This window comes from Notolepis coatsorum (genome assembly GCF_963971535.1).
Source record: "Notolepis coatsorum genome assembly, contig: SCAFFOLD_293, whole genome shotgun sequence".
NCBI classification, from domain to species: Eukaryota; Metazoa; Chordata; class Actinopteri; order Aulopiformes; family Paralepididae; genus Notolepis; species Notolepis coatsorum.
The window spans coordinates 145,106-159,218 of record NW_028173127.1 but is presented as its reverse complement, the minus strand read 5'-3'; the positions used below and the strand labels follow the sequence as shown (position 1 = coordinate 159,218).

Sequence of the window (14,113 nt, the reverse complement as noted above, 5' to 3'; positions counted from 1 at the left end):
GAATAGCCTACTGTTCAAAATAAGTGGGGAAAAATAACTAAATAATTCTCGTTGAATAATCTGATGTCTTGCCATTCACCAATATTATCAGACCTGAGCCTGAGACCATTGAGCAAGAGTTGAAAACACAGTGAAATAATGACAAACGGTCACGGGGAGAACATTTAGGCTGTTCTCGTTTATTTGGCCACGTCGCCAACACAGATATAATAAGTCATACTCCCACCGCCTCTTTCACATGATTTATACGTCTTTCGGCCTTATGCTTCGACCCGTTTACTCTAAAACCACAACCATAATTCACCTGGAAATGTATGAGCGTTTTTAATGTCATTCATCGACGACTGGGGCTGTTTACAGAGTGATGCGGGGTATAGGCATGAACTGTTAGGCCTTACAGACTGTATACCGTCTGGACACAGGATCACCTGCATGGAGACTCTTTTCAAATTAAACCCTCATGGTTTGGAGATGGTTCACATCACAGGTCGCTCACAACAAGCGATAAGATAAGATAATAAGATATTCCTTTATTGATGCACTTGGGGGGAAATTCGGGCATCATAGCAGCATGGGGAGGGGAGGATATGGGCAGGGTAATAGAAAGACATAAATATAGGCAATCAAAAATAAATATCAATATCAAAATACGAGGACAATAAACAGTGTAAACAATATAATTAACTCTGAATATAAAGATATGAGAAAAATAAACAGTGTATAAACAAAGGTGCAGGTCTGTACTGGCAGGTTTTGGTCGTTAAAAGTCAGACACACTTAGTCAGTCATTCCTATAGTAGTTCTCGATATAGTTCATGGTTTACAATGTGCCACCATGACGACACATGTGCCAATATATGGCAGAACGTAAACACCACCTAACACAATCAGCTGGAAATATAAACAGCACCAACACCATCAGCTCAACATATAAACACCACCTAACACAATCAGCTGGAAATATAAACACCACCTAACACAATCAGCTGGAAATATAAACACCACCTAACACAATCAGCTGGAAATATAAACACCACCTAACACAATCAGCTGGAAATATAAACACCACCTAACACAATCAGCTGGAAATATAAACACCACCTAACACAATCAGCTGGAAATATAAACACCACCTAACACAATCAGCTGGAAATATAAACACCACCTAACACAATCAGCTGGAAATATAAACACCACCTAACACAATCAGCTGGAAATATAAACACCTGCACCTGCAATCAGCTGGAAATATAAACACCACCTAACACAATCAGCTCGAAATATAAACACCATCTAACACAATCAGCTGGAAATATAAACACCATCTAACACAATCAGCTGGAAATATAAACACCACCTAACACCATCATCTCAACATATAAACACCATAACACTATCAGCTCCCATGCATATACACTATAGTTTGAGGATATAGCTATGCTGTGGATTGTGGTCTATAATTTTTATAGCCTAAATATAATAATATGGTTGTTCTGTCCATTTGCAATTGCGTGGGTTTTTTACTATAGTGACGTAATCAACCAGAGAGAGAGGGTGTTTATTAATGTCATAAGAGAGAGAGAGAGAGAGAGAGAGAGAGAGAGAGAGAGAGAGAGAGAGAGAGAGAGAGAGAGAGAGAGAGAGAGAGAGAGAGAGAGAGAGAGAGAGAGAGAGAGAGAGGTGTTTATTACAGTAATGTCATGCTGCATACACACCGATTTAAAACCTTCTCATGGGCTATTCTGGTTCTGGAAGAGCAGCATGAGCGCCAGGACATGCGACGTGGTGAGGGGGGGAGAGAGAGAGAGGGGGGGGGGGGGGGGGGGAGCGAGAGAGAGAAAGAGAGGGGGGAGAGAGACAGAGGGATATGTGCATAGAAACACGAGCTAAACAATTCACCCGTTTTTGTTTTTTTTTTAAATCAAGGGGTTGAAATCTGTGTGTGTGTCTGTGTGTGTGTCTTGTGTGTGCGTGTGTGTGTGTGTCTGTGTGTGTGTCTTGTGTGTGTGTGCGTGTCTGTGTGTGTGTGTCTTGTGTGTGTCTTCTTGTGTGTGTGTCTTGTGTGTGTGTGTGTGTGTGTGTCTTGTGTGTGTCTTGTGTGTGTGTGTGTGTGTGTGTCTTGTGTGTGTGTGTGTGTGTGTGTGTGTGTGTGTGTGCTTCCAAGAAAACATCACATCACATCGCACAGTCACTGCACACGCACAGTTGTAGCTCCAGTTCACGAGCGCTCCATCGCACCGAGGTGAGGACGCGCGGGAGTTTATACTCTGAACCGTTATATCGCAAAACCAGATAAGAGAATCTATTCGCACCACGTGACGCCAGACCACCTGCACCCGCGCGGACGACGCCCCGGAGCGGGATTATAACTTTATGTACCGGGTGGAGGAAGAGAGAGCTCGTGGAAAGAGATGGATCTCAGCAGCATATAATAGCTTATTTCATGAGGTATAGTACAGCCTTATAACTTACTGCTTATCTTCAGTGTTAATCTACTGGTTTGTAAACAAAGATGTCTATTATGGCGAAGGCATTATTAACGTGGCTCTTTTAATAGATCGCTTTACCATGGTAACCTATAGGCCTAATAATGGTTACACTATAGTGAGTGCAACGTGAAATGGTGTAATAATGTTTGGGAACAGGCAAACGTTTCAGATAATATAGCGTTAGCAATCCAACATGCAGGGTTAGGCTTACAATATGGGAGAATGTGAAATTTAGTAAACACTGACACATAACCCACACGAAGTAAAATAAAAAAATATATTATGCAGGCTATTTCAGTATAGGCAAGCTAAATCAATTGTATAAGTAAATGCATTCATTATTAGAGGTTAATTCAATAAACATTCGTATTGAAGTAAGATATAACAAATAATCCAAATTAACTACACAAAATCCGATTATTTGAAGTCTAAAACATTTATTTTGTAGTAAGCAAATGTTTCATCCATAATGTTAACCTATCACCTTCAATATTTGTAAAAGTATTATAGTTTAGTATTCATAGTATTTACGAACGTATACTATTATTATTGATTTATTCAAATTATTCACATTTTATTAGAAAATTACCATTATTATTATCATTATTGTTATTATCATTCATTATTATTATTATTATTATTACTATTATTTATTCATAATAAATAGGCTATACAGATCATAGTGTTATTCACATTGTGTCATTCTAATTTCGTTGTGTTATCAGCACAGCAGGAAGCAGGTGGGCCACAGGCCAGCAGCCTATATGACTATTGCCGTTTAACCACCAGTTGGTTTAGACTTAGAGTAAACTGCTTATCCAACGTTTTTAAAAGCCTTTTAATGAGTTATTTGTAAATATCCTATTATCAGTCTGGAGCTTTTCAACATTGACCTATATAAAACATTATCTTTGAGGAAAAGTTTGTACAGTTCTAGTTGTATTACAGTAACATGTATTGTATCATCATATCATTAGTGTGGTTTTGTTTGTACAGTTCTAAGATACAGTTGTATTACAGTAACATGTACATATTGTATATCATCATATCATTAGTGTGGTTTTGTTTGTACAGTTCTAAGATACAGTTGTCTTAACATGTACATATTGTATTATCATTATTATCATGTTTTATTATTAGTGTGGTTTTGTGGCACACTATTCAGATAATATGTATAGAAGATACATCTATACTGCAGATTAAGGGGTACTGCAGACTGAATACATTTTATTTGAAGGTATACATTTCTATGATGATTCAATTTTCCTCGCTCCCCCTTTTAATCAATGGCCTTGCGTCAACAGAGTCTTTAAGTAGCAGCTATGCAAAGTATGCAACTTACTTTTGCATGTTGCAAAAAGTGTGTGTGTGTGTGTTAATATTGCTTGCTCTATAGTATTAGCTGGTACAGGTATACGAGAAACCATACTGCCACCATATGTCTGTGTGTGTGTGATAATATTGCTTGCTCTAGTAGTAGTATAGCTGCAGGTATCAGAGAAACCCAGTGTACTGCCACCATTATGTCTGTGTGTGTTAATATTGCTTGTATAGCTGCAGGTATCAGAGAAACCCAGTGTACTGCCACCATTATGTGTTTGCTGACACAGGATCTCGTTAGGATTCAGGGCCTTCTTTGAGACAGACACAAAATGGCGGCCAGATTGAAATTTATGGCAGCTGTCTCAATAACATGATTCATGTCTTATACATTTCATATGCCAGACAGCGAGACGACACTCACATGCATGAAGACACTGCACACACACACATGCAAACACACACGCAAACATTCATTAATTCATGTGTGTGTACACAGACATGCGCACACTCACATACTGTACACACCGTCATTATCGATCTCATGCATTTGTATGTGAACACAGGCACGCACGCACACACACACACACACACGCACAAACATGTCCACATGTGTGCGCACACATGCACATGCTCTCAAACAAAACCACCGTCAGTCAAACGCACACATTGGCAAGAAACATGCAGACACACATGTACACAAACACACACACTATGTTTTGTAAATGCAAAATGTTAAAGGTGCACATAAGTGGTGTTTTTTTCTTTGTTAAAATAATAACTCTACACTCCGACAGCCGTCACTGATATAGAGTTGTTTGATCAGTAACATGGGTCTCCCAGTCCCTCCGCTCTGCAGTAAACAGGAAATACATTTGCTGGTATACCATTGCCACTTTAACCAATCAGGAGAGAGAACTACACACTGCAAAATTGTCTGACAAAATTAAGAAATAAAAACAAGTTTTAAGTAAATATGTCCTTGAAACACGTAAAATAATCGACCAGTGCAGTAAGCTAATTTGGCTCGGCAAGATTTCTTGAAATAAGTAAAATATCTAGGGTTCTCTCTCCTGATTGGATAAAATGGGAAGGGATACCAGACGATTTATTTCCTGTTTACTACAGAGCAGAGGGACTGGGAGACCCATGTTACTGATCAAACACTCTATATCAGCGATGGCTGTCAGAATGTAGAGCTATTTAACACTTATACAATAAAAAAAAGAAAAATACCATACAACACCGTTAATTCCCATCAACATACAGGTTACAGTTCTTTAATCCATGACATACTTAGAATGATCTAACAATCTCTAACAGTCGCAAAATCACAGCTGCCGAAAAGAAATGAGCACGTTTCTGATAGGAGTTTTGGTCAATCACAGTATCATATATTATATATCATACTGAATCACAGTATCATATGGCGAGGGGTAGGGGGATAGGGGTTCTGTGGGAAGGGGTGGGTAGACTGTGTGTGCATACATCAGACGACTATCTGCCATGAATAGTTTAGCGGATTATATGTCTGGAGTGACAGAGGTATAAACAGAGCGCTCGCTTACTGTGCTTAGTTAAACAGGGTAAGTGAAAGGCCCCGGTTTCACACTGTAAAAAAAACGAGGCTTGGCGCTGCGGGGTGCGCAGGCCGAGGGTCGTGGCCGTCCGCTCTTATCTTTATTAGCTTTCCTAACTGTCTGAGCAAGTTTACACTGGGGGCTGCTTCTCCCCTTTCATCCCCTAAGAGTGTGCACTCACTTTGTTTACATGCGTGACAATATGGCGGAGAGAGAGAGTGCGTGCGTCCGTCCGTGTCTGTGTGTGTGTGTGTGTGTGTGGGTATAAGCTTCAGGAATGTACAATTTTGGAGTTGGTGAAAAGGGCAGAAAGCATTGTTGTTGTTGTTGTTGTGAACGGAGTGGAGGTGGTGGTTCCGTTGCTCCAGCGCTGGTCTCGGTCGGTCTCCGTGGTGGAGGATGATGTTACCTTGCCAGGCAGCTGGATTGTGTGACAAGCCATCTGGCGCGTCAGGTTAGGGGACGATGGGCCGTGAGAAGGAATTGGATGACCCCCGGCTAATGGAAGAGACGCTGTTTAAACCTGTTACATAAACCGGCCTGTTGTAAGGCTTGCGGAGCGGGGGGAGTAAATATTTAATCAAACTATTCATGACGCCAAATGGATTCTTGACCTTGGAAGTGAAGTTGAGATCTTATGAAAAGTCAGTTTGATTAATTAAGTGATACGCCGTCCTGTTATTTATGTATTCAGGAATGTGCTGCTCACTCCATCATGTGAGATCCAAGTCTCAGCTTGGAAATGATACTCTGTTGTCCATCACGATAAACAAAAGCCTCTCTATACGATTAAACTCTGTCACACGTCAAACATGCCATGGAGACGGCAGACATGTTCTTTCAGATTCAAACAAGCCTTTGCGCTGAAAATTATATTTGCTGTATCGTGCATCATGGGGGCCCTTCACCATAACTTGGGTACAATAACAATAACTGGCACATTTATAAATCGGCAAATGACCCTGAGAGATCCACCTTGAAATGACTTCACCTATAATATAAGATAAGATATTCTTTTGTTGATCTGAATTTGGGCATCATAGCAGTATGGGAGAGGGGGGGGGGTACAGGTAAGGGCAGGGTAATAGTAGAAAGACAATAAATATAAGCAATAAAATTAGATCTGAATATATTTTTTCCATTCCATTTCAAACCTTTATTTGAACTCGAAAGGCAACTGAGGTTTCCCTCATTTCCAGTCACGTCGAGTGTACAGACAGAGTTAATCAAAACATAGAGTTAAGAAAAAAAAGCATATAAAATCACACAGCATATACAATCCTAACAATTAGACAAGTAAGGATAACAATCAATTAAAACACTACAAATTGATTGACAAATCTTTCCAACAACAGCTAATAAAAACAAGATCCCCAAGGGGATCGATGAAGGAATATCTTATCTTATCTTAATTAAAACAACTGACCTGATTTCAACTGTTAGCAAGAAACCTAACTGTTTCTCATACATTTAGCAAGCGTATGCTATGTGCTGCAAATAACTGTAGGGGTGAGAATAATTAGTCCGTTTTCATATACAAAAAAGAACCATATTGATTTGTAATATGTGATAACTAATAGCTTAGCTGCCATTCTCATTCAGATCAATTATTATCTGTGCTGGTCAAGTGTAAGTGTGCTGGAGATCCGAGATTTGCGGTGAGACCTCTATAATATAATAGCACCTCCTTGTTCAGAGTTCATTTATTTCAATCCAATGTAAATGTTGGAACTAAGTGTTTGATATTTCAGTTTATATCTTTTTTTATTTGTTTTACCTAGGCCAATTTACAGTTGGCAAATATATTTGGTGGTCTAATAAAATTAGACATTAATTTGTGTATAGAAGTGTATTTGCTTTTTCTTTTCTTTTTATATATACAATACTGTTATCAGCACACATGTTATTGCTTATTGGATTCAGACTGGGTTGAAATATATTGAACTATTCATCAAATTCTGTGAGTCAACTAAAAAGCCTTAATACAATTTCAGCATGCTATACATCCTAAAACTTAAACTCTGAAAGGCTGCATCTTGACCCAATATAATGATCTTCTAACAAGGAATTGTCTTTAAATGATTAAAACTAAATACATTACAAGTCCAAGGACCTGTGCAAACTGATTGCTTTGTGTCAAAACATATTGTAACTTAAAATCAGTGAGCATTTTTATTTTTGTGCTGTATAATGACAATACATTTGAATCTAATATAATTTTAATTTCAACAATTATCTACATTTCCTGAAATACATTGTATTTGCAAACAAGGAACAAAACATGCTTTCTTATCACATTCATTTCTCTAATAATTGGTGGATCTGTTGTAACCTGTTTTAAGAAAACAAATTAGATTTGATTTAGAATATCCTTATTGTCACTAGGTTTTAACCCTTTGTCGTGTGGTAGTGAAATGGTTAACCTTCTGTATTGTCGCAGTGAAAGGGTTAACCCTTTGGTAGTGAAAGGGTTCAAATGTGTTCCTCTCACCTACTACAGAGATGTTGCAGAAGAAGACCTCAGCGGTCTCAGATGACAGTGTGACGAGGGCCCCATCTGGAGCGCCCCCAGAGCCTCCCCCAGACCCCCCAAACCAGGCTCTGCCTACAACTCCCAGCATCCCCGCTGGCACTGAGCTGGACCAGGTAAGGAATGGAGAACCCACATTTCACACCGACTCTGATACTTTTTTTTTTATCCACTTTTTCTCCTCCTGTTTTTCTGTGTTTTTCTCCCATCCCAATTTAGTCGTTATGCCAATTTCCCCCCTCCCCTTCCTGGTCGTTGCTCGCATGTTCCCCCCACTGGTCGGTCTAGGGAGCCCTGAAGTCTATCAGATGCTTCCTCCGAGACATAGGAGACAGCCAGCAGCATCTTTTCACCTGCCAGCGCGGACTCTCATTGGTGAGGTGTAACGTGTGGGAGGTCACACTACCCTCACCATCTCCCTCCCTCGCTGTGCAGGCGCCCTGACCGACCTGTAGGAGTCGCTGTTTACAACGACCAAAATACCACCCCACCGGGCTTCCCTCCCGCTGACTCTGCCAATTGAGCCAGTATGACGGCCGGCCAAGCCGGAGGCAACGCCGACAGCCGGATTCGATACCAGTGTCTCTCGCGTTGGTGACGAGCGCTTAGTCCGCTGCGCCACCCAGCCGCCCCAATATACAGTCACTTCTTGATACAAAATGAATGTTTGCTGCATTTGCTGTTGCTTTTATATGTATGTGTACTTTATTATAGTCGTGGCAGAGACACTGTACTAAGCATCATGTTTAAAGGGGAACTCCACTTTTTTTGGAAATTAGCTTATTTAACATCTTCCCTGGAGTTAGACAAGAAGATACATACCTTTTTTGTCTCTGTGCGTGCATTTTAGCTTTGGGAATAGACGCTCCGTTAGCATAGCTTAGCGAAGTGAGGCAGGACAGTAGCCTTACAGTGCCTTACAGTGTATTGCAAGGTCTGACATTGACCAAACTTGATATGCATGACCTTGGTGGGCTCTAGGTCAACTCCTGAAAAGGGGGTCAATGTCAGACTTTGCAATCAAAAGTTAGGGGGCTAATAACCCTTGCCATAATTTCAGTGCGCCCCCTAACTTTTGATTGCAAGGTCTGACATTGACCCCCTTTTCAGGAGTTGACCTAGAGCCCACCAAGGTCATGCATATCAAGTTTGGTCAATGTCAGACCTTGCAATACACTGTAAGGCACTGTAAGGCTACTGTCCTGCCTCACTTCCAGTGATGAAGCTAAGCTATGCTAACGGAGCGTCTATTCCCAAAGCTAAAATGCACGCACAGAGACAAAAAAGGTATGCATCTTCTTGTCTAACTCCAGGGAAGATGTTAAATAAGCTAATTTCCAAAAAAAGTGGAGTTCCCCTTTAAATATGAATATTTACTAGGTAGTTATCTCCACCAGGTGAAGGGGGGGGGGGGGGGGGGTTATGCATCTGGTCACATCTGTCGGTCTGTAATTTTCTAATTATTTAACAATTTATTAATAACCATTTAATAATAATAATAAATTATATTTGTAACACACTTTATATTTGTAACAATCTCAAAGTGCTAGTAGCAATCTCAAAGTGCATTTGTCATAGAGACTTATGTGAGGTGTCAATGAACTCACTCAGTACAAACTACTACATTTATTGATCTAGGTTAACCACGCCCCCATGCTTAAGTGTGTAATAGTGTAGTAATGTAATATTGTGTAATTGTGGTTGTAATAGTATGATAGTGTAATAATGTGTGATAGTGAAATAATATGAGTGTAATCGTATGATAGTGTAATAGTGTGTAATAGTATGATAGTGTAATAGTGTGTAATAGTATGATAGTGTAATAGTATGATAGTGTAATAGTGTGTAATAGTATAATAGTATGATAGTGTAATAGTGTGTAATAGTATGATAGTGTAATAGTGTGTAATAGTATGATAGTGTAATAGTGTGTAATAGTATGATAGTGTAATGGTGTAATAGTATGATAGTGTATTAGTGTGTAATAGTATGATAGTCTAAGTGTAATAGTATGATAGTGTAATAGTATGATAGTGTAATAGTATGATAGCGTAATTATATGATAGTGTAGTAATATAATACTTTGTAATAGTATGATAATGTGTAATAGCTTAATAGTGTGTAATAGTATGATAGTGTATTAGTGTGTAGTAGTATGATAGTGTAATAGTGTGTAATAGTATGATAGTCTAAGTGTAATAGTATGATAGTGTAATAGTGTGTAATAGTATGATAGTGTAATATTGTGTAATAGTATGATAGTGTAATAGTATGATAGTGTAATAGTATGATAGTGTAATATTGTGTAATAGTATGATAGTGTAATAGTATGATAATGTAATAGTGTAATAGTATGATAGTGTAATAGTATGATAGTGTAATAGTGTGTAATAGTATGATAGTGTAATATTGTGTAATAGTATGATAGTGTAATAGTATGATAGTGTAATAGTGTGTAATAGTATGATAGTGTAATAGTATGATAGTGTAATATTGTGTAATAGTATGATAGTCTAAGTGTAATAGTATGATAGTGTAATAGTATGATAGTGTAATAGTATGATAGCGTAATTATATGATAGTGTAGTAATATAATACTTTGTAATAGTATGATAATGTGTAATAGCTTAATAGTGTGTAATAGTATGATAGTGTATTAGTGTGTAGTAGTATGATAGTGTAATAGTGTGTAATAGTATGATAATGTAATAGTGTAATAGTATGATAGTCTAAGTGTAATAGTATGATAGTGTAATAGTGTGTAATAGTATGATAGTGTAATATTGTGTAATAGTATGATAGTGTAATAGTATGATAGTGTAATAGTGTGTAATAGTATGATAGTGTAATAGTATGATAGTGTAATATTGTGTAATAGTATGATAGTGTAATAGTATGATAATGTAATAGTGTAATAGTATGATAGTGTAATAGTATGATAGTGTAATAGTGTGTAATAGTATGATAGTGTAATATTGTGTAATAGTATGATAGTGTAATAGTATGATAGTGTAATAGTGTGTAATAGTATGATAGTGTAATAGTATGATAGCGTAATTATATGATAGTGTAGTAATATAATACTTTGTAATAGTATGATAATGTGTAATAGCTTAATAGTGTGTAATAGTATGATAGTGTATTAGTGTGTAGTAGTATGATAGTGTAATAGTGTGTAATAGTATGATAATGTAATAGTGTAATAGTATGATAGTCTAAGTGTAATAGTATGATAGTGTAATAGTGTGTAATAGTATGATAGTGTAATATTGTGTAATAGTATGATAGTGTAATAGTATGATAGTGTAATAGTGTGTAATAGTATGATAGTGTAATAGTATGATAGTGTAATATTGTGTAATAGTATGATAGTGTAATAGTATGATAATGTAATAGTGTAATAGTATGATAGTGTAATAGTATGATAGTGTAATAGTGTGTAATAGTATGATAGTGTAATATTGTGTAATAGTATGATAGTGTAATAGTATGATAGTGTAATAGTGTGTAATAGTATGATAGTGTAATAGTATGATAGTGTAATATTGTGTAATAGTATGATAGTGTAATAGTATGATAATGTAATAGTGTAATAGTATGATAGTGTAATAGTATGATAATGTAATAGTGTAATAGTATGATAGTGTAATAGTATGATAGTGTAATAGTGTGTAATAGTATGATAGTGTAAGTGTGTAATAGTATGATAGTGTAATAGTATGATAATGTAATAGTGTAATAGTATGATAGTGTAATATTGTGTAATAGTATGATAGTGTAATAGTATGATAGTGTAATATTGTGTAATAGTATGATAGTGTAATAGTATGATAGTGTAATAGTGTGTAATAGTATGATAGTGTAAGTGTGTAATAGTATGATAGTGTAATATTGTGTAATATTGTAATAGTATGATAGTGGGGCGGCGTGGCTCAGGGGTAGAGTGGGTCGTCCAATGATCGAAGGGTTGGTGGTTCGAATCCCGCTCAAGCCCATGTCCATCCCACTGCCGTTGTGTCCTTGGGCAAGACACTTAACCTACTTGCCTCGTATGAATGTGTATGCATGTGAATGAATGTTGGTGGTGGTCGGAGGGGCCATAGGCGATGATTATTCGCCACGCTTCCGTGAGTCTGCCTCAGGGATTGTAGCTTACCACCACCGGTATGACTGTGTATGAACGAATAATGGACTCTGTAAGCGCTCTGGGGTCTCTGGGGTGTCACAAAGAGCGCTATATAAATCCAATCCATTATTATTATTATTATTATTAGTGTAATAGTATGATAGTGTAATAGTGTAATAGTATGATAGTGTAATATTGTAATAGTGTAATAGTATGATAGTGTAAGTATGTAATAGTATGATATTGTAATAGTGTAATAGTATGATAGTGTAATAGTGTGTATAGATGGTCTCATTTAATGCATTTGTTAAATATTGTAGGCTTGTTTGGTTTGTTTGCTCTGTGTGAGAGAGACAAGAAATGTGTGGTGGAGAATTGCGCTCTTCTGAACACACAGTTAGAAATGTGTTGAACCTTACAAAAGCGTTGACCGGGATATTTCTTTTAATCCATTCCTCAGATATGTAATTTCATAACCAGTGTTGGGGGGTCACATGGTACAATAATCACATAACCAGTGTTGGGGGTTCACATGGTACAATAATCACATACTGTAACCAGTGTTGGGGGGTCACATGGTACAATAATCACATACTGTAACCAGTGTTGGGGGGTCACATGGTACAATAATCACATACTGTAACCAGTGTTGGGGGGTCACATGGTACAATAATCACATACTGTAACCAGTGTTGGGGGGTCACATGGTACAATAATCACATACTGTAACCAGTGTTGGGGGGTCACATGGTACAATAATCACATGACTTTTTCCATCATGCTAGTTTTAGATCCTCTTGCCGGTTCTGTTTGCTCTCACATAGCTGCGGTTTGAAGAGTGCTGGTTGAGAGGATGAAAGGAGAGACAGCGTTAACCCTCTGCTGACAGTCCAGCGCTGCTCTCTCTTCCTGCTGACAGTCCAGCGCTGCCCTCTCTTCCTGCTGACAGTCCAGCGCTGCCCTCTCTTCCTGCTGACAGTCCAGCGCTGCTCTCTCTTCCTGCTGACAGTCCGGCGCTGCTCTCTCTTCCTGCTGACAGTCCAGCGCTGCTCTCTCTTCCTGCTGACAGTCCAGCGCTGCTCTCTCCTCCCTGAAGAGCAGCAGGAAGGTCTGGCTCTGCACCAGGCCTTAGCCTCCTCCAGGCCTCAGCCTCCTCCGGGCCTCAGGCTCCTCCAGGCCTCAGCCTCCTCCAGGCCTCAGCCTCCTCCAGGCCTCAGCCTCCTCCAGGCCTCAGCCTCCTCCCTCAGCCTCCTCCAGGCCTCAGCCTCCTCCAGGCCTCAGCCTCCTCCAGGCCTCAGGCTCCTCCGGGCCTCAGCCTCCTCCAGGCATCAGCCTCCTCCAGGCCTCAGCCTCCTCCAGGCCTCAGCCTCCTCCCTCAGCCTCTTCCAGGCCTCAGCCTCCTCCAGGCATCAGGCTCCTCCAGGCCTCAGCCTCCTCCAGGCCTCAGCCTCCTCCAGGCATCAGCCTCCTCCAGGCCTCAGCCTCCTCCAGGCCTCAGCCTCCTCCAGGCCTCAGCCTCCTCCAGGCCTCAGGCTCCTCCAGGCCTCTCAGCCTCCTCCAGGCCTCAGCCTCCTCCGGGCCTCAGCCTCCTCCGGGCCTCAGCCTCCTCCAGGCCTCAGCCTCCTCCAGGCCTCAGCCTCCTCCAGGCCTCAGCCTCCTCCAGGCCTCAGCCTCCTCCAGGCCTCTCAGCCTCCTCCAGGCCTCAGCCTCCTCCAGGCCTCAGCCTCCTCCAGGCCGTGGGGCAAGAACACACTGGAGATGTTTCAGGGTGTAATGCAGAAGTAATTAACGAGTAGTGTAACCGATTACTTTCCCCATGGAGTAATATGAAAAGTAATTACTATTACTGTTACTATTAAGAAAAGTAGAGCAATGTGTACGAACACTGCTTAGAACTACAATAATAGTTACTATTACACATTACCTCAGGACATCTTCCATTTCCATCACATTATTTACACAAACAGCCTAAACGGCTGTTTACACTGTATCTGATTGGCTGTTTCAACAGCCTGCACAAAAATTATTCTGGAGAAGATATGTACGGTAGTCAACAGAGAGAGACAAA

General features: G+C 39.5%; 1 protein-coding gene across 1 annotated transcript in view; it reads left to right on the top strand.

Annotated features, from left to right (window-relative positions):
* Positions 1–7,891: 7,891 nt before the first annotated feature.
* The window catches only part of tbx4 (T-box transcription factor 4), a gene marked incomplete at both ends in the record, with an annotated part of 59,459 nt that continues 53,237 nt past the window's right edge, over positions 7,892–14,113 (top strand). Inside the window, one exon of the mRNA XM_084338856.1 lies at positions 7,892–8,035. Within this exon, the coding sequence (XP_084194982.1) occupies positions 7,892–8,035 (144 nt within the window). The remainder of the gene's footprint in view (positions 8,036–14,113) is intronic.